The 21,759-nt window shown below is 41.2% G+C and overlaps 1 protein-coding gene across 4 annotated transcripts in view; it reads left to right on the forward strand.

Moving 5' to 3' along the window:
* Positions 1-21,759, forward strand: part of LOC137301828 (SHC-transforming protein 1-like) — a 90,113-nt gene that overhangs the window by 20,239 nt on the left and 48,115 nt on the right. For 2 of the 4 annotated variants that reach the window (XM_067971487.1, XM_067971486.1), the window contains exons 2-3: positions 2,791-2,952; positions 20,945-21,015. In XM_067971487.1, coding sequence (XP_067827588.1) covers positions 2,821-2,952; positions 20,945-21,015 — 203 coding nt within the window. In that variant the 5' untranslated portion in view covers positions 2,791-2,820. Of the gene's footprint in view, positions 1-1,381; positions 2,953-20,944; positions 21,016-21,759 lie in introns of those variants that run through there. The other 2 variants (XM_067971485.1, XM_067971488.1) reach the window with 2 other exon arrangements.

The raw sequence follows: 21,759 nt of genomic DNA on the forward strand, positions 1-21,759 counted from the left end.
AAAACCGCACAGCTCAGTACAAATTGAAAATCTGACTTCTAGAGCCCATAAAGATGGCTGGTGTGGGAAAGGGAAAATTTACACTGGTACGGTAGAGGGTGTTCTTCTTAGGTGGAAGGATAAAAATGCATTGTCAAGGCAAATGTAAGGAATCTTACAACACCAGGTTATAGTCCAACAGTTTTATTTGAAAATCACAAGCTTTCGGAGGCTTTCTCCTTCGTCAGGTGAGTGTGGGATTCCATGGAAGGTACCGCATATATAGTCTGTTGGACTGTAACCTGGTTGGACTGTTGGACTATAACCTGGTGTTGTAAGATTCCTTACATTTGTCCACCCCAGTCCATCACCGGCATCTCCACATCATTGTCAAGGCAAGGTAGAGGAAGCTTTATTCTGCATCCAATCTGTGCCAGAGCTGACATGGCCTGGGGGTATGTGACACCAACACTGGATGGGTGACAAAATAGAAAAGCTTTACATTCCCTGATTGACAGAAGCACTCAAGTGGCTCATTAATTGCTTGAAGAACATTAAAGGATCATTACTGGAGGCACTTTTTATTGACTGTTGTTTCAATCTCTGGTCTAATGCAACTTCCTGAGCCTAGTTTTTGATTGACTCCTAGTTTTTCATGAAATTGCATTCTCGTGAAGCATGGGTTGTAAAGGTGCAACTTCATCAGCAATTAATTAATTAGCATAAAAACATTCATTTCTCCCATTTTTGATAGAGGAATGTCAGGGGCCCAAAGTGAGAATCTATCCCCTTCCTCTCACTGGGAAGGCATCTCACCTTTGCTCGCCACCTTCCAGAAGGCTCGGCTGAGGTCGTTTTAATTCTTCTCTAATTAATTGCGTGGCAGCACGACATAATTACTCACACTGCACGTCATTTTTGTGATTCACATCAGGAAGAGTCAGGTCTGAGTGAAATATTCTTCTGATGGTTTAGCTATCAATATTTTACTAAATTTGAAAGTTAAATGAACAAAACCAGATTAATTTTTTTCCTGTCTGCCCACTCAGATCCTGGCTTCCTGTGTGCTTGGCCGCCTTGCAGTTTTCATTATGTCTTCAGAGTAAATTTGATAGGCGCAGGAAGTTGCAGTAGACCGGAGATTGAACCAACAGTCAATAAAAAGAACTCCAAGCTCCGTGAAAGATGCATCATGACTTCCCACGGGATTAGTACCATATTTCCACGCGTCAGCTCAACGCCAGATTTGATCTTTGCCTCTTGGAAATGTCTCAAGATTTTAATCCTAACTTTCAATGTTAATATTTATAATGCAAATTCCTAGCTGTCACATTTTCTAAAATGTATGTTTCTAGAAGGACTTTTTTTAAAAAAAAGTGCAGATGGGTAAATGTCCAGTGCTGGTCGTTTAGTACATTTGTGGTGTATGAGTCAGAAAGCTTTCTGCTGATTGGATGAGAGGAAACCACCCCAGGGATTGTCAGTCAATTACAGCAATCTACACTTCATTCACAGATTTATTAGCATGTGCACTGAGAGGAAAAAAACTCATTCATAAAAGTTCATTCATAAAAATTGCAACAGCTCCCTATATCCTCTCCTCCCACAGACCGTACTGCTGTGACTCCGGCTTGTAACTATTGCGTGAAGCTGGCTGCATTGTGTGTGGAGGAACATAGTGCGGTTGGAGAATGTTGTCTAGGACATTAAACCATTCGCTCGTATAGAGTTGTCAGCATTTTCTAGGAGGAATCTTTGCAGTGCAATTGAAGAGGAGCATTTTGGAAGACAGGTTGACAGAATCCTCCACCGCTTGCGTCGTTCAGTTTATTAAAGACATCTTGAGAAGCAGAATGGGGGCGAGGTGCAGAACGCGTTCACCGCGATAGTTAAAACCATTTTTTGGGGTAATTTCGCTACGCTGGCGCTTTGCACTATGAAGTGCAAGCCTATTAAACCAATTTGCGTCGCCAAGGTTCCTGCATCTTTAGCTCTCGGCTGGATTTAGGGGTGATGAAGAGAAAAGTCAGTCGGGTTTGCAATCGGGCTACAGGCATTTAAAGCTGACTCCGTTGCAGCAGCTTCGAAGACAGACGCCAATCATTTCCTGAAGAGCCCTCACATTTAAAGCAATGTGATACAAACTTGCTTCATTGCAGTTTGGTCTTTTATGTAGGTCCAGGGAACAGCTGATGATGCATAAACCCAGCGTATTTATTTTTTCATTTTTACTTTACTGTGCTAACATTAGAAACAGGATATTATCGACACGTCGCTGAAATCATCTCGATTTTTGACCAAATCCAATATATTTGAATTCGAAGGGATTGTAGCAGGATCCGGTTACAGCAGTAGGCTATGAGAGAACGTATTCGTTGTAGTTTCACTGGACACACATCATATGTAGGAGGACTTTTCAGACAGCCGGGCATGCTTCACAGGGCAAAATACAGTCGTTTCAGAAACGATTCTTTAACATCATTAGACGAAGCAACGTCCAGTGCTTCTCTGAGGATCAAGAATTCAGCCACCTCCTCGTCTCCATGCTCTTCGCTAACGCCCGGCTCCCCAGCTGATGAACTTTCATCTGAAGCGGAGGACATTTCAACCACTCTGTCCACCTTTATCCCTAAAATGGCAAATCTGAAACTGTCCAACCCGGCTAGCTTGCTCGGTCTCAAGAGCTTTTCACTGGGCGCAAAAGAAATACCGAGAATGAAACTGACCAACACCGTTAGTGCTCAGAGCCTCTCCTCTTCCCCAGCCCTTGACTTAACAAACTGCCTTTCTGCATCCTCTCATCCCAAACAGGACCTGAACAAGGTGACCACAAGCACAACAATGCAGATTGGAGGGGGGCAACCGGTGAGCGAGGAGTGGGCCCGTAACATTGATTCGGCAAACCGACCGGTGAAAGGGTCGCTGCAACTCCGGGACGATGTTTTGGGCTCTGGCACTCTTTACACTGTGAGAGTAAGTTTAAGTTTTCTTTTAAATTTTTTTTTTAAGTTTTGAAAACTAATTGTTATCATTTTTATTGGGGGAGGGGTGATGTGAGACTTTACCCAGTGAGAACAATTGGCTCTACGAACTAGTGACTCAAAATGGATTCATTGTAATGGAAACGGATTTAAACGACCTTAAAAGGAATACATGAGTCCTTTGCACTCTGTGCAAATCCAGATAGTTGATCTGTACAACCAGTTCTCCCTATTGAATAAGTCATGCAAAGTGGTTAAAACTGAATTTATATTTTCCAGTTTTGTGTTTTTTAAAGAATTATGCCACAATTCACATTTATCATCAATGCACTGTCATATAGTATGTCTGCCTACTAATAGCTGCACAATTTACTTTAATCTGATTAGCAACTAAAATTGCCTCATTTTTATAGGAATATTTTCAAACGACCAGTTGTCTGCAATCAGTGCAGTCAAGCAGTATGCTGAACTCTGAAATGTTCTTTTGTAATCTCACTCCAAATAGCATTGCCATGGTTTCAAAAAAAATCAGCAGGAAAGCAATTAGTAAACAAATATAATGCACAGATCATGCAGTGTATTGCATTTATTCTCTCTCTCTTGAAACAGACCTCTTGATAGGACATTCCAAGCCACAGTATTGATTTGTTTTAGACTTTAGAAGCTGCATCTTGTTTATCCATTTGTTTCCTGACAACAGTGCTGCTGGGGAGTCTCAGTAGATCAAGTATGTGTCATTTAAATATGAGATGAAAGAAGAGTTTATTTTTTGATTTCTATATTTGTCCCAAGTTTTTTTTTCTTTCCATTTCTTAGTGTTGGAGCAGTGATTAATTGATATTTAGTGGTAAGGACATGGTACAGTTGACCTGGTTTATCAGGACAACTCTCGATTGTGGAACAAAAGCAAAAAAAAAAAGTTTTTGTTAATTAGCTGGGTAGTTAATATATGTGCAGACTGAAAGTATAGTCTGCAGTTGTGGCTAGTGTAGCAGCATGTTGACCAGTATTTATAGAACGTACTAAAATCTATCTACGTATTATAGAAAAAAACAGTAGGTGTGTGTACATTTTCTGACAGCCCATCATACTTTCTATATCGCTCTTCTGTGTCACACTTGTAGGCACATTTCTTGCAGTTGATCAAATTTCTTGCAACAATTTTAAAACTAATACAGCAGTCAGAATGTCTGTCTGTAATCTGACTTCAAAATCAAAAACAGAGACAGAAAGTCAGAGCCGGACATTTCTTCATGAATTCTGAGCATAAAAGGCAATTAAATTCTGGCTGCCCTCGCTTTGCACATTTTATTCACCAATCTCTAATTGACCCAAGGCTTTATTTTCTAAACATCAATTGGACATAGTGGCCTTAAAAGGACACATCCGCCTTAGCATTGTACGTTACATGATATAACACACCTGTTCTTATAAAACAGCATATCATCTGACTTGTCATGAGCAATGCCAAGTGCACTACTGTACAGTCTACTCCAGATAATTCAAAGTTGTTTTTTTGAACTAAAAAAAATGAATTGAGCAACATTAACAATGTATGGTAGGAATTTAGGGCTAGAAAATGTTAATTATCATATAATTTTGAATTCATTAACTTTGAATTAAGTGGAGTAGATTGTAAAAGTCCTACATCGAGCACACATTTTGTCCATCACACTTTCTGTGTCACAGTCTGGCATCACACTGTGTAACTCGTGCAAATTTCTGTATCACCCTTACATTTGATTGGCTGAAATTTCATATTCATAACACTGACACTCACAATTGAGCAGGTAAACAACATCCTTTATCACAAGCAAGTGAAACCTGTACATGAGCTTCCAATGAATGATGATAATATCCGAGCAATCGGCAGTCAGCAAATTCTACCACTTAAAAAAAGGCAAACCAATGAAATTGCTCCAAATATTTGTTGCTCCATTCAGCTGCAATTTTGGATGCTTTCTAAACTTAGATACTACCTTGTAACATAATAAAAAGATTAATAGGACAAGAAACATGTCAAATAATGCCTCTGCTTCTGAGATGCCTTCAGTTCATGGGTTTCCCAGAACCATTGCTGTTAGCTGAAGATAAGATAGTCGGCTACAATTCCCAGCATGTATCTATGTCTACAGCTCCTGGAACTTTTTATTGGGCTGGATTCTGCTCTGAGTGGCGAACGAACGCCGCCTGCCTCTCGTTAGACTTGGACTTGCCCGTAGACTTTTCATGGGCTTTTGCACTGCAAGTTCCCCTCATTGGCTCCTCAATCCAACGCGCACGGTACCCTCTCCCAGTCATCTGGGACCTGTGTGAACGGGGTAAGCGGCTGTGTATCCCCATAACCAATCAGACTGAAGCATGTTAATAAGCAACGCAGACACAGAACCAGGAAGTGGCTCACCACCACCTTCTCGAGGGCAATTAGGGATGGGCAATAAATGCTGGCCTCGTCAGCGACGCCCACATCCCGTGAACGAATTTTTAAAAAGTGCAACCTAGGTTAGTAAATTCAATGTCAAATCAGTTACAGAAAGCGAAATAAAGAGAGAGTAAGAAATATTGAATTAAAAGACAGAGATAAAAGAGACATTTTTTAAATGTTCAACAACAACAATTGAAATGTGCAGGAATGAGATTCCACACTTGTAAAAGTAATTTTTCAGTGCCACAAAGGTTGTTTGGAAGTCATTAAGACTTACCACGCCGTTTAAAATTTTGATTACACTTAAAAAAAAATTGACGTATCTTTTTCTGGCAAGATTACTGCGTTTCCATCAGGGCAGTGCAGGGCAGTAGAATTAGGCATATGGCATTGAATCATCATTTTCCCCCTAAGTACCTGTTTTTCCCGTGCTACGTGCAGATTTATTTATATATTTGCATAGCTGTGATATGTGAGGACAGAGGACGGGAGAAAAGCTGCTGAATGAATGCTCACCAAGGATGGAATAGAATGAGCAGGGGACAAGATGTATCTTAATATCCGAGGAGCAGAGGGTGCATGAAGGTAGTTGAAACCAGAGGGTAAGGTGGGATGAAGCCAAGGAGTGATTTAAAAGTGAGGCCCAGAATGTTCAAGTCGATTTGCTGCAGCGCGAGGAGTCAGTGGAGCTTGGAAGCAGACAGGGTGATGGGAGTGTGGAGATAGCTTTCAAACTAGGCGTCCCACCTTGACACATCTCCGGTAGGAATACTTGCCATGGCAAAAAATGTAGGCCAACATTTCTCTGCCACTAAATCTGCATATATCAAGATCTTGGACTGTATTACAAGTACATTGAACAGATCTGTAATTCCGATCCCATTGTCACCCTTTAAATGATACCTTTCAGCATTCAGTGCATATTTAATCTATAGTTCAGTCAACAGATATTACATTCTGGTCTTATTCCAGTGTTTGTGTCTAATGTAGGTTTAGAAAGTAAGATTTACCCTTGTCATTTGGAAGTATGATTCATTCTGAAGCTGTATGAACACAAAGATATTTTTGGCATTGCGCCCAACCTGTCAGAAAAATCTACAAAGGTTCATAGGAAGTAGATTAGCTCCAGTGAGTCACTACTTCTGCCACTTCATCCATCATTCATGATACTGAATATATATTTAGCACTTTAGCCGTTCTTTCAAGCTGACATGCAGTAGTTTCTTTTTCATTAGCATATTAAGAATGAGCTACTACAAGGCGTCTGTTTTATTTTGAACACCATGGACCACATTTTTGTCTTTTGTGTGCAGAGAATTGAACACATTTGCACAACACTTAAGTACATGTGTACATAATCATTACCTACGTATTGCAGCATGTGCAAAATACAATGAAGGATTATGTATATATCTGGCCAAAATGGAGGTGCATCACCCATGTTAATGGTATAGTAGTTGTGGTCTGGGATCTACTTAAGACTGATCATGTACATGTGCAAGTGCAGTCAAGTGAAAATGCTGACTGAGGAATAGTAGGGAGGTAAATGGCCAGGAAAGAGGAAGTGGGGTTGATTTTCATCTGTCATTTAAAAAAAAAAAAAATCTTTTGGATCATAGAGACCTCTTGGTCCCGCCCAATCTCCAATCAGGTCACAAATGAAAACTTATTGCAAATGCCACCTTCTGGATGGACCAGACCAAGGACCGCAGAAAATGGTACAGTAGCTGATAATGGGTCCACGATCCAATCTAGTAGACCTGAATGAAGTCCCTTTCCTCTTACCTTGGCAGTGCATGACAGAACTAAGTAGGCAATTAATCTGAAGCTCATGTGGGTACTTGGAGGGATATACAGAGCTGGGAGCTTGGAGGTGAGTAGCATTTGATATTAAAATGAAGACTGCTAGCTTTTGGCTTTCACAGAAAAATTGATAGATTACAAGAATATAATCCACAAAACACCAGTAAAATACCACACAATTTAAATTAAAGTGACTTGTTCAGTTACTGTAAACCAATGGCCTTGATTTATAATGGATAGCAATGCTTTAGAAACATTTTGAAAATATGTTGTTGACACATAAACAATGATTAGAGCTGAACTAAACAGTTCTGAACCATTTTAAATTGAGGTTCATCTGGCTATTTTAAAAACAGTGTGACATTCATGTGCAGAGGAACAAATTATAGTTCTATAAATATTACCACTTTCTGAGTCATGCAATGCTGACGATGCCTATAGCCATAGCAACATTTTTATTAATAAATGCCATGATCTCTTTGCCAGGGCTCAAAAGCCCTCCTCCTATGTTGAGGGATGGGGTGCATCTGTACTTATTGGCAATCATACGGAGGAGATCAGCCTGTAGGGTGTCTCCATCTGATTCCTGATGCACTAGGATTGATTCTTCAACCTCATCTTTACAAATGGCCACATTTTATGGTCTCTAAAGCCCAAAATGAACCTGATTATTCTTCTCTAGCATTAAACTCTCATCCCTCTTAATATCTGATGTCCAAAGGAACAATCCAACGAGCTGGAGACAGTTGATTGTAGTCTATCATTCTCCAGGCTTTGATCCAACTCCCTTGATTGCTTTGTTTGAAATCCTCAGGTTACACTCTGAAGGCAACGCTACAGAACTCCCAGCTGGTATCCTGAAGTGTTAGTGGAAATCTTACAGGATCCCAAAGCCTGAGACAAATAGGGTTGCAATAATGCTATGGGGGTGACTTTTGCTGTTGAGGTCAATGGGAGCTGGTAGATTCGGAGAGATGCGCACTTCCATAAAGGGTTATAGTTGATGGAGGAGAATGGCTCATGTCTTAATGTGTTGTACACGTGCAGCCGATTCTTTGCTACTTGCATTCTTTTATATTAAAGTTCTTGTCCACCTGGTTTAAGCAATTGGAGCTATCTCAGTCAGAAACTAGGCAACCCCCACACCATGAATTTGGTAATGCGCTTGTCTAGTTTCCCAAACATAGAATCTGGTATCATCTGTAACATTTTGCAGGAAGTATATTAGTCTTGTAAGAAGATTCAGTTCCAGAACTGTGGCTGTTCCAATTTGGGTAAATTTGGATTAATCAACATAAATCCTAATTCACCTCAATTTCTCTTTGAGAACAATTTTGAGCCTGATTGTAATAATAGTGGGTTGGATTCTTTCAAAATAAGAAGTGGTGCATAGGTAACTTCTGAGCCAAGCTTTAAACTCCAAATTAAAAACAAAACTGTACTAAAACCCTAAAAAAGAAGAAAGTGACCTTTTGTTCACTCACAATTAGGATAGAGATGGCGTCCTGTTTTTCTTGTGGGTATTTTTATTGGCCGTTTCCTGCAATTTCCTCCTGATTTTTTTTTTTTGTTCCCTTGTCCTACAGTGCCTGCTGAGCAGACTGCAAAACTCAAACTTGTATCTGTTCCCAATGTAAGGCATTGATTGTTAGAATGGAATTGGATTTTTCAAAGTCAGACATGCCAGTTTTATTAACTGTACATGTACTTACCATTGCACCAGCCCAAAGTCATTTCCTGAGTCCTTTGTTGGTCTTATCTAATTTGTTCTCTAACTGGGCCAATTTTAATCTCATTTAAAAACAAGAGGAGGATTTCAACATTTTTACATACTTGAATTTATATAGCACCTTTTTAATAGATAAACGTCTCCAGAGGCATAATCAAAAATAATTGGACCCTGAGTCAAAGAAGGAGATATTAGGAGGGACGATCAAAGGCTTGGTCTTGGGAAGACAGGCAGATGGACTTAAGATGATTATTTCAGAGCGTGGAGCCTAAATGGCCAATAGAGAGATAAAGTGGCTGGGGTGGATGCACAAAATGCCAGAGTCAGATGAACAGAGTTTGGGGAGGAGTGGGGGGAGAATTAGAGATAGAGAGGAGCAAAGCATAAAGGGATTCAAACACAAGGATTTTAAATTAGAGGGTGTTGGGGGACAAGGGGCCAATGTAGGTCAGTGAGCAGAAGAGTGATAGTTGAGTGGGAGTTGATGCGGGATAGGATACAGACAACAGAACTTTGATGAGCTGACGTTTGTGAAGGGTGGGAAGTTGGTCAGGAAAGCTGGTACAGCTGAGTCTGAAGGTGACAAAAGCATAGAAGACAGTTTCAGCAGCACATAGGCTGAGGCATAGCCAGGAGATGTTATGGAGGTGGATGTAGGTATCCTTTGTGCTGGTGAGGATATGGGGTCGGAAGCTCAGTTCGGGGTCGAATCAGATGCCGAGATTGCAAACCGTCTGGTTCAGCCTGAGATAATGGCTGGGTGGGGGACAGAATCGGTGGTGAGGGTACAGATTTGTGACTGGGGATGCAGATGACTACTTCAGTCTTCCCAGTGTTAAACTGGATGAAATTGCATCTCATTCAAGACTGGATATCAGACAGGAAGGCTGACAACACTGAGGCAGTGGATGGGCAAGCGAGGTAGAGCTGGGTGTTATCAGCATCCACGTGAACACTGATAACATGTCTGTGGATAACATTACCAAGGGGCAACGTGCAGATGAGGAATAGGAGGGAGCTAAGGATCGATCCTTGCGGGACACTGGAAGTAACGTTGCCAGAGTGGAAAGAAAATACATTTCTGGGCGTGCCCTGGGTACGATCGGAGAGGTAAGAGTGGAAGCAAGTGCGGGCAGTCCCACTGAGCTGGACAATGGAGGAGAGGTGTTGGAAAAGGATGTTGTAGTTGACCAGAAATGTTGAGGTGGGATAATGCACCACAGTCAGTTACAGAGAATGTCATTTGTGACATTGATTAGGGCTGCTTTGGCACTGTGGCAGGAACGGAAACCTGATTGGAGAAACTCAAATGTGGAGTGGTGGAAGATAGGTATAGATTTGGAAAGCGACAACACTTTCAAGGACTTTGGAGAGGAAAGGGATGTTGGGGATAAGGGGATAGTTTGCAAGGACAAGGGTGGTTTTTTTGAGGAGAGGGTGATGAAAGTGATTTTTGAAAAAAAAGTGGACGGTACCTGAGGAGATGGAACCATTTACAATGTCAGCTAACATAGGGGCCAGGATGGGAAGTTGGGTGGTCAGACATTTAGTGAGAATGGAGTCAAGGGAGTAGGAGGTGGGTCTGAGATCCTATGACGGGTTGAAGTTGACTTGTAAACAGCATGTAACATCCACAAAGCAGTGTCCAGGTTTGGAGACAGTCGTGAGAGGGAATGGATCCAAGAGCCTTTTGAGGTGCAGTATATCAGAGGTCACGCTGCTGGAGGTTGTCCACTGGAATCAGAGGGCTGAGGAGGAGTGGAGGTTGCAATAATGAAGTGAAGTGGCTGGGGTGGATGCAAAATAGCCAGCAGAGGTTGATCCAGGGGTCCAGTGGAGAAACGTATTGGCTTCAGATGTTAGAAGTCCGCATCAGTGGGTCCGATGTACCAGCAGAGGAGCGAGGAGCAGCATTCATTTAAATTGTCCTGTGTTCTTACAGCAAAATAAGTGTCTTTGAAAAATTGTTTGTTTTTATAAATAATATAATTTTGTGCAATCTCTCCAATTTTGAGTCCTTGTGGGTTTTTTTTCTGAATTGTGTAGGTAGTGTATAATGGTAATATACCACAGCAGTGGCAGTGTAGATAGATTACAAATATAGACTAGAGTGATTCACTCTTATAATTATTGCCTATTAGCTACACAGGAAAATGCTAAATGTAGGATTTATTTTTTAAAAACAGGAGTATTTGACAAGATTTTTAAAAAATCGGAAAACATTTCCAAGCTTTTCAATTATAATTAACTTTGTTATATACCTTTTTTAAAGTTTCAACATTGTTTTTATATTAAGACAGTTTAATGTAAAACAAATAAAAGTTCATTCTGTACCTGTAATATAGGTAATTGTATCCACAAAGTCTGCCATATTGGTAGGTCTTTGAATTCTGTTGGACACCTGGTATATGCAGTTGTCTGGTGCACAGAATGTTGAAAGACTCCTAATGTATTTTCCTTCCACAAATTGATAAATCTCCAAGACTTCTCGAAGTCTTGGGCAGCTCCATATTTTCCACCAATCCAGCACTTCCTCTGTTGGGTACAAGTATTTAGGCTAGATCTTGCAAACTCATTTCTTATTGTAGACAGTCAACCATCAGTGTGTCAATTTTATTAAGGAAAACGTGGAGTTGCCCATGGCAATGACCAACTGCTTCACTCGACATCACTGTATGCCGCATGGGACCTGTGACTGAGGCTGACAAGATTAACACTGAAGTGGAAGAAAATGATGAGGATTATGATTGTCTGTCATGCCACCAAGACTTTGAGAAGTCTATAGCTGTCTTTTACCAATCAAAGAGAGTAATCTTGTTTGGCCAGTTATGATACTTTGCACTTCCATTGTCAATGGCATGTCATTTTCAGTCCACTGTTCTACTCCAATAAAACTGTTTCAAGTTTTTGATTACCTTGATGCACTTTCCGTATGTGTTTTGAAGGCAGAACAATTAGTTTGACATTTTTTGAGATAAGATGTGGATGTGCTGCGCAGTTTTGTCGATGACTGCTGTTTTCAACACCCGTGTCTGCACTGGTCACTGGCTGAGACATTTAATCAGAAATTGGAGCTGAGGTCATCTGGGGCCTTCCCCTTCCCATATGGGCATCACCGGAAGAGGAGCAACTGGCAGCATAACATCATCTGCCAGAATTCCTTGCAGTTCTCTTTTCATGAGACCCCACAGTAAGTGTGCCTCCATGATGCAGGCATGCCAGAATCAGATCTGGGCAGAAATAGGACCTACAAGTGTTTGTTTTTGTCAATTTTAGGACATCTTTGGCCAGCATAGCCCCCTTAATGTTGCAGCAAGATGCAGCTCCAACATTCTGTCTTCCCCACTGAGGAAGGTGCCCCAGGTGCACCCAAAATGGCAGGTCCCTCCAACTTTTATGCAAATCCCCGACTCTGGGATTTGGGACTGAGTTAAGGACGCTCCAAACAGGTGGCTGTAATTCCCGTCATACATCTTGTGGCAGAGCGGAGCGCTATAAATTTCAACCACACTGTTTCCTACAACCTCATTGTTTCCAGTGCTCTGACCTAGTCCCACTGAAAACTATTAGTGTGCTTTACTTCCATCACCCTCTGCTGTGGGGAATGGATAAACCACATGTACATTTGGTCATGCTGATGTTCAGCAGGGTTCAAACTGCAAATTTGTGCTACAAAGCTGTGCGATGAAGACCTTGCTCCTTCCTCATAGTGATTCCAGATTAGGTTAGAAGATCCTGACATTTTTGATGTTTGTAGGCCTCTATTAAATTGACCTCTTAAAACAACACTTGAGCAATAGTCACCAGTTGGTCTGATTAACCTCTCAGTTCACGTCCAGCTGATACCTGCTACTTCACGAGATTGTTCCTTTCAGCAGTGTTGGCATTACTGTTCTTAAAGAATTATAGACACTAATCTGAAGCTAAAAATAACTGCTCTTAGAAGAAGGACTTAATTTTATGAATATAGTATTTCTCTTTGATTGTAGAGATGATTCTTTAAATATTGAACATGTGAAAGAATATCCTTTGGTATGACTCAAAGTTTAGAAAACCAGCAGCAAAGGCAAAGTAGTAAGAGGCTCTTGCTCGTTCTCTCTTCAAATTCCATCACAGGGAAGAAACTTTGGGGCAATTTTAACCTAACTCACCCCTCTGGACGCTGATGAGATCGGGTGCAACGCTGGTTTAACACCTCGCCCGATTTTATTCTCCATTGAAGTCAGTGTAGGGTAATATTGGGCAAGGTGTAAAACTGGCGTTCCATACGATCCCGTGGCTTTCCTGCCCGGCAAGTTGGGTTAAAATGACCAGCTTTGAGCCAGAAAGTGCTTTTTTTAAAAAAAAAGTATTTTAGGTACCTCCTAAGTAATGAATACAATGCATTCAAGGAATACAATTTTGCCTACTGTTGTACCATGCTACCAGTCTGTTAGCAGTAACTGTAAAGTGGGAAATGCAGTCAGCGAGACCTGAGTTACACTTCAGGCTGCAACTTGCACTCTGTCTTCCAAGGGCATACACAAGCAGAGATTGGCTCTCCCAGTGGCTATTCTTTCAGGTTAGGAAAGAAGCCCCTGTTGCATCTGTTTTATCATAACATGAAGAAGGCTCAATACTAGGTTTTTGAAATGTTCAGGAGGATCAATAAACTTTTTATAAAATCCAGCTTCACATCACACTTGAGGTTCCCCAGACTCTATACAGTGTCAACTATTCAGTGCTGGCATACGGCTTAGTGCTTAGAGTTATATCATCCGAAACCCCTTAGCATTGACAAGCATGGCAGTATAACTGCAGCCTGTGAGAGTGAATTCGACAGACAGATTACTTGAAGACAGTTTATATATTTTAAATCATAAATGCAAAAGGCATTAACCATGTAGCTATGGAGTGACTTCTAGTTGAGTTTATTTCAAACAGATATTTTATTTTTCAGCGACTTCAAAACAATAGCATTATGGAAAAAATAACAGTAAAGAGGAGAACTCCCCAATGGGTAAATGACCATCCCACTATGTTGCTGAACTACTTGCCCAGGAATTTCCCAAGCTGTTTTTATGCGGCTTTAGAAGGACATTTGTACTGCCACTTCCCAATGCTTGGATCTTGCGCACCTGATAGCAAGCCCAGTGTAAACTTGCTAAATTTGCTAAGATCAATGGCTGGGAAGACTTTTTTTTAACTCTCTTCCTGGCAGCCGGTCTTAGCGAATTCTGACTCAGCGGTACCAGGACTGCTGCTCACTAGATGCTGGGCATGCCTGTAATGCAAGGTCAGCTTTTGAATATTTTTTGGCACATTATGCATGACACATGGGAATTAGGTCAGGTACCAATAGTTGGTGGTAGGCCTGTCATCTCACTGTACTTATCATCTCATTATTGTCCCCAGTGTTTATATTTGTCAAAACAAACTACTTTCATGAAAATGAATCCTAGAGTTGAAAGTTCCCATTTCTTTGATTTTTCACCTGTATGTTTGCTCATGTATAAAAAAAAAATGCAGATTTCAGTCTTACAGTCCAAATTTTTCACACCTTTATTCCACTAGTAGACATACTTTTTTAACTAAGAGTCACATAATTTGTGTAACACTCCTCAAATTCTGAATTTTTTTTCAAAAAATATACTTTATTCACAAAATTTGCAGCAATACATACAATACAGTTGTCATATCACATTCCAAACGTACACAATACAGATTATACAATTTGCAGGTCACATCAAATACAGTTCAATGAACGCATTGTACATAATTACAGTTCATGACAGTCTAGGGTGTCTCATTGCATTATACTCAAGACAGATTATTGATTACAGATTCATTACAGGTACATTACATCAATTTGAATTTTACATTCTGCCCGAGGGCTTTTTCCCTGATTGCAACCCCTCGATATAACAATGACGGGAAGGCTCTAAACGGTTGCCTTTCCCCACAGAGCCTTTGCGGGGTGGCTGCACCCAACCTGAGCACGTAGTCCTGGACCTTGGAATGTGCCAGTCTGCAACACTCAGTCGAGGACAGCTCCTTGCACTGGAAGACCAGCAAGTTTCGGGCAGACCAAAGGGCGTCTTTCACCGAGTTGATAGTCTTCCAGCAGGAGTTGATGTCTGTCTCGGTGTGCGTCCCCGGGAACAGAGTCCTGTGTTACGGAACTGCTCAGGATGAACCTGGACAGATACCACTGCATCTCTCTCCAGACCTTCTTTGCAAAGGCACGTTCCAGAAGGAGGTGGGTGACGGTCTCGTCTCCACCGCAGCCTCCTCGGGGACATCGCACAGTGGTGCTGAGACTCCGTGAGTGCGTGAAGGATCTGACGGGAAGGGCCCTTCTCACCACCAGCCAAGCTAAGTCTTGGTGCTTGATTGACAGCTCTGGCGATGAGGCGTTCTGCCAAATGACATCGACAGTCTGCTCAGGGAAACAACCGACAGGATCCACCATCTCCTTTTCCCTCAGGGTCTCAAGGACGTTACGTGCAGACCACTTGCTGATCGCTTTGTGGGACAGCAAATGCAGTAGTGGCAATCAAAAAGAATGTTTGCTATGAATGGTCTATCTAAGGGAGTCATGCAACCATGACTCTCCTTTCACAGGAAGTAGCGCAGAGAAGACGAATTTTACATCAATTCTGGTCCTACAGGCCATGACTATTTAGCCCTGTTTGCTGCTAAGATTCCTAACCAAATAATTCACTGCACTCCAATGTAGTGCTTGATGTTTAAACATTCAAATCCTTCACAGCTTTGGAAAGCTTCTTTTGTTTAGTCTAGATAAGTTTTCTGAATTGATCGACAGGGGAAAAAAGTGGCTGCTACGTTCCTCAGCTGGCTCACGTTGTACCTTGGCCACTGTACAAGAATTGTTTGGAGAAATGTGGTTGAATTTACTTTGCACGTGCACCTGCATAAGTAGTGCTTTGCACAAGTGCAATATCTTCCTCCTCTTTCAAAATCACCAGCGCTGCTGGTTGGAAGGAGAATGAGATAAACTTTTACTGTGAGTCAGTACTGAGTGAGAAAGTTCCGGAATCAACATCAGATACTGCTTCGTCATCATACATTATCTCAGATCATTAAGCACGCCAAGCATCAGTGAAGGGAAATGGAGGAATGGCTGCAATTGTCCTGATGTGGCCAATAAAATACTCGTGTACAGAATGAGAGGTGCACTTACATCGTGTTGCATTGTATTATCTGTCAATTCATCAAACAAGGCTCATGCACAAATGTTGAGTCTTTCCTGCAGTAATGTTAATGTAGGCCTGATATTATTTGGCAATTGTTTGTCAATTGCTCTAACTTAATTTTATAAAGCTGTAATAACGCCTATGAAAAGATGTTTAAATCCGCACACAATAGTCTGGATAATTTTTCTTCATCTCAGGATATGGATGACGAAGTTTGCATTTGTTGCCCCTGAGTAGCCATTATATTTACAACCAAGTGGCTGTCAACTTCACAGTGTGGGACTGGAGTCATGTGTAGACTATACTGGCCATGATGTGGAGATGCTGGTGATGGACTGGGGTGGACAAATGTAAGGAGTCTTACAACACCAGGTTATAGTCCAACAGCTTTATTTGAAATCACAAGTTTTCAGAGGCTTCCTCCTTCGTCACCTGGTGTTGTAAGACTCCTTACATTAGACCATACTGGGCATGGGTAGTATTTTTATGCATTTCTAGGATTCTTCAGAGAACATTCTCTGCAAGCATTAAACCTTCCAACATTTCATACACAATGTAATTGACTTTCTTAAACTAGACACTTCCATAGCAGTGCTGTGAAAAAGTGATAATTGAGTCATTTCTCACCTCTCCTAAGTCCTACTGAAGACCAACTGTCAAATTCTTTCAAGACTACGCCAGTTTTTTTTTAACAACAATCTGGAAGCTTCCATAGTCATTTTCTTTCCCCCTGATGCCAACCTGCACAATTAGAAATTTAAAAAAAAAAATTTAATTTCAGAATTTGACCTATTTGGGAATTGACCTCCCAACCTCTGAATTGCTAGACCTGTACAACAACCACCACACTACTGTACCCCTGGAGAGTGAGCCTGACTGCTAACTGTGAATGTGTAGACACCTTCTAATGTCAGAAAGGTGCTTGGTGTAAATATTCTACGATTATGCCGCTGTGACCACTATGAGTCAGAGATGAGATCAGCTTTCTTTCAGGATAATTTATTATCAAAACAATATATTGATTTTTTAAAGCTTTGCTTTAGGTTGCTTCCTAGAATTAAAGCTCAAGAAACAAGGGTGGACTTACTCATCATCGTATAACCTCAAAAGAATGAGTCACCTACTGAATGTTTTATTCCTGCAAGGATGGAAAAGTAATAGTAATCAGTTTGTAGGGCTGACCATGTTCTTCAGCGCCTTCTTCAAGAATAGTTTGTTAGTAATGACTTTTTAAAAATAATCTGAAGTTCACTCTTTACATGCAGAAATCTTTGTTTGGATTGTAACAACATTCTGCCAGTTTTTGAATAAATTTCATGTCCTTTTGTTTGTAATCTGCCACGAGGAAACTGTATGGTAGGTAGAAATGATAATTGAATGATCTGGGCTGTTACTGTTGTGTTCAGATTGCTCACTGCAACTCACCTTTGGGTGAAGACTGAGTCTCGAAGTGGCTTGTCTGAAAGCTTCTGCTATTTGCTGGTGTGTTGGTTTCAACAGCTTGTGGCCTGTACTCAATTCATACCAAGTAAATGGACTATTTTTAACATTAATGCAAACATATCCTGTTAAACCCCTGTTATGGTATCCAGAGAATTTGATGGTTGGTCTTCAGTGGAACTTGAGCGAGGTGAGAAATTACAGGATTATTACTCTTTCACAGTACAGCTATGGAAATGCCTAGTTTGAGTCATTTCCGTTGTGCGTGGAATATGGAAGGTTAATGCTTGCAGAGAATATTTTCTGAAGAATCCTAGCAATGCATAAAAAAAATTCCAATGCAGTACTAGAGAAGTAAATCACACCACCATGATCACGATGGACTCATTCTTAAGAGCTCTTTTCCTTGTCGTAACAGAGATGATATAATCGGAGGTAAGTACAGTATGTGCAGTGATCAAACTTCCACCCCAAATGGCTCACATTGCCATTAGGGATTGACAAACTAATGAATTCCTGGTAGACAGTTCCTGTGGATCTCTTGATCTGCAAGTGAAGTGAGTCTATTGGTTTGTGCCAGATCCAATCTCCAACTACAGAATTCTCATGGGGCTCAGTGCCTCCTTCAAAAACAATCCAAAAATATGGATTCAGCTGAAGATAGATTCCACCTTGAAGGTATTGTCATATTTTATCTTACTAACCCTTCCCAAAAGACAGCCGCCCATGGGGCCTTTCCTGGAGGAAATTGTAAATCACAAGTGCAACTCTTCCAGAACATTACACTATTGAAAATTATGTTTAAAATATGGCTGAGGGTTTCTTTTTGCCAGAATCAAGAGAACTTCGTAATCTTCAAGCAGCAGAATTTCCTACCAGAATGAATATCAATTTCTGGGACTGATGGCCACCACCTTTTCAGCCCCTGATGCCACTCTGCATGCAATCCCTTCAGCTAAATGTCTTGGCACTATAATTAACCCAGTGTTCTTCCTTGCCAGCAGGTGATGCAAGTGACCTGGCTGCAGTAAAAAGCTCCATATGGTAGAGCCAACACAGTAGAATGTTCAGATGTTTACACCCTGGCAATCTCTGTGAAACTCTCATTAGAGACAAAGTCAAGATGATGATTTATCTAGGAAGCTCTGGGGCGGAAATTGGTTATGGTGTGTTTTCGTGTCCATAATCTACAGCACGCCCGTTGCGTATGCCCCAATTAGGAGGCGGAAGGCTGGCCTGCAATTGAGCCACTGGCCTCATTTCAATAATTTGGGCAAGCTGCCGGTGCCTGTCACACCTCCAAAGGCAGCTCGCCTGTTTAAAGCAGGTGGATTTTGGGCCACTTGCCTCGCTGGCAACAGCCCACGGGTAAGTCCCGGAAAGGGAGGTGGTCACGGGTTGGCAGCAGCCCACTGGAGTGCTGTTGAGCTGGGAGGAACACTCCTGCTTCTCCCGGTTCCACATCGAACGTAAAAAAAAAAAATTTGCCACCTTTTTGGTGGTGACCGCTACTAGGCTGTATCCACCCCCGGAAAACCTGAGCAGAGCAGGCCTGACACCTGCTCCATTCAGTGGGGTCCAATTTCTACCCCGCTTGTGTTTCCTTTATTCTTCCCAGAGAGTAAATTTCCTACTTATGAAAGGGGGGGGGGGGACGACTTATTTGACTTCACAAGGAACAAATCCTTCAGCCTTTCAGACTACTACAGCTTCTCATAAATCTACTACACAGAAGCTTTACGATTATAAGTGCTTCTGCTGTTACATCCAGACTTGGTCAGAGGGAGTCAGTGAACTTCACATGTAAGTAGCTGAGCATCTTATTCCATGAGGACATGGTGACTACCCTACGTTTGGTATAAAGAAGAAAGAACTTGCATTTATATAAAGCTTTTCATGACCTTGGGATGTCACCAAGCACTCGGGAATAAACGGGTCACTTTTGGGTTGGCAGGTTGTAACAAGCGGGGTGAAGGATCAGTGCTTGGACCTCAGCTATTTACAATCTATATTAATGACTTGGATAAAGGGACCGAGTGTAATGTATCCAAGTTTGCTGACAATACAAAGCTAGGTGGGAAAGTAAGCTGTGAGGAGGACGCAGAGTCTGCAAAGGGACATACAGGTTAACTGGGCGACAAGGTGATAGATGGAGTATAATGTGGGGAAATGTGAAATTATCCATTTTGATAGGAAGAATAGAAAAGCAGAATTTTTTAAAAGACTAAGAAATATTAGTAGAGGGATTTGGGTGTCCTTGTACATGAATCACAAAGTTAACATGCAGGTACAGCAAGCAATTAGGAAATCAAATAGTATGTTAGCCTTTATTGCAAGGGGGTTCGAGTATAAGAGTAAGGAGGTCTTGCTGCAATTGTATAGGGCTTTGGTGAGACCACACCTGGAGTACTGTGTACAGCTTTGGTCACCTTACCTAAGGAAGGATATACATGCAATGAAGGTACACTAGATTGATTTCCTGGATTGAGAGGGTTGTCCTATAAGGAGAGATTAAGTAGAATGGGCCTATACACTCTGGAGTTTAGAAGAATGAGAGGTGATCTCGTTGAAAGGTATAAAATTCTTAGAGGGCTTGACAGGGTAGATGCTAAGAGGCTATTTCCCCTGGCTAGAGTCTAGAACTAGGGGTCATAGTCTCCAGATAAGGGGTCAGCCATTTAGGACCAAGAAGAGGAAAAATCTCTTCACTCGAGGGTTGTGAATCTTTGGAATTCTCTATCCCAGAGGGTTGTGGATACTCAGTCATTGAATATATTCAGGACTGAGATCAATTTTAGCTTTTTGGACACTAAGGGAATCAAGGGACGTGCGATCGGGCTGGAAAGTGGAGTTGAGGTAGAAGATCAGCCATGATCTTATTGAATGGTGGAGCAGGCTCGAGGGGTTGTGTGGCCTACTGCTGCTCCTATTTCTTATGTTCATATGCTTTACAGCCAATGAAGTACTTTTGAGTACTACTTTACCTAAATGCGCACAAGTTTTCCTGCTTTACAGTATTTTCTTCCCTGTTTAAGGTCCACTATAGTATACACTCAATTCTACCAATCCTGTGTGCACATCAGTTAAGTGAGTTGTTTCTCCCTTTCGGTTTCTCTTCCCTCATTTAGGGGAAGCATAGTGCCTCAACTTGTGCCGTTACCAGAGAGCTCCAGGAACTCCCTGGTTAGGAGTCCTATCACTGTGGCACAGCATGTGAGCATGCAAACTTGGTGTGTTGCCTATCTCTCTAATAAATATTTCAGTGAATAAAATATACCAATTATGTAATAATTTAATCTTGTTTCCATATTTCTTTTTAAAAATATTTTCATAATTTTGTGTATTAAGAATTTTACATTTTTTTGCTGATTGTCCTATTTCTTTGTTTCAGTATATGGGCTGTGTGGAAGTATTGCAGTCCATGAGGTCACTTGATTTTAATACAAGAACCCAAGTCACAAGGTAAGCATCAATGGAAAAATGTAATGCCAGAAAAATGAGATCTGCATCGTTAAAATGTGTATCTTCACTAATATTGTTTCTGTATTTTTGTGTTGTGGTAATTACAAATCAACAAATTTTTGGATGTGTCAGAGTATCAAAAATCTTCTCAACTTTGTAAGAAAGTGTGAAAGGTTGAATTTAGTACTAGAAACATGTAATTCTATGTGCTGATTTACTCACTTATTTTATTTATTGGGTTGGGAGAATGAGGTGGCCCAACCTACGGATTTCTCTATGGACGCTACTAGTGCCATTTGTGAGCTAACATTATGCCAGGATTTGTGTGGCGAATGATTTTTTATTGCAATGATCTGCTCAGAAATTTGCCCTGACTAGTATTTTTTTAATGCTAAATTGTTGTACTTAGGCAGCAAATCATGCTGATCATGGCAAGAAATTGGTAGGTGTACCACAGCAAATCACTTGCCCTACATGTCATAGCATATACCCACAAAGGGAGCTTTTATACTTAGCTTTCCCTTCTTCCACAAATGTCTCTGGTGGCATCACTCCGTAGCTCTCTAAGGCTTGGTCAATAAAAGTGCTTCATAGGGTGGTGTATGTTAATTGTATCCATGTGATTAATATCAATTAGTGTTAATTGTATTCAGGTGGTGTGTATCAATTGGGGCGCTCGTATCCATAAATGAGAGCTTATATAGGGTGCGGGGTGTGTAATGTGGAGTTCTGTGAATAAAGGCT

Source organism: Heptranchias perlo, chromosome 34 (assembly GCF_035084215.1).
Source record: "Heptranchias perlo isolate sHepPer1 chromosome 34, sHepPer1.hap1, whole genome shotgun sequence".
Lineage (NCBI taxonomy): Eukaryota > Metazoa > Chordata > Chondrichthyes > Hexanchiformes > Hexanchidae > Heptranchias > Heptranchias perlo.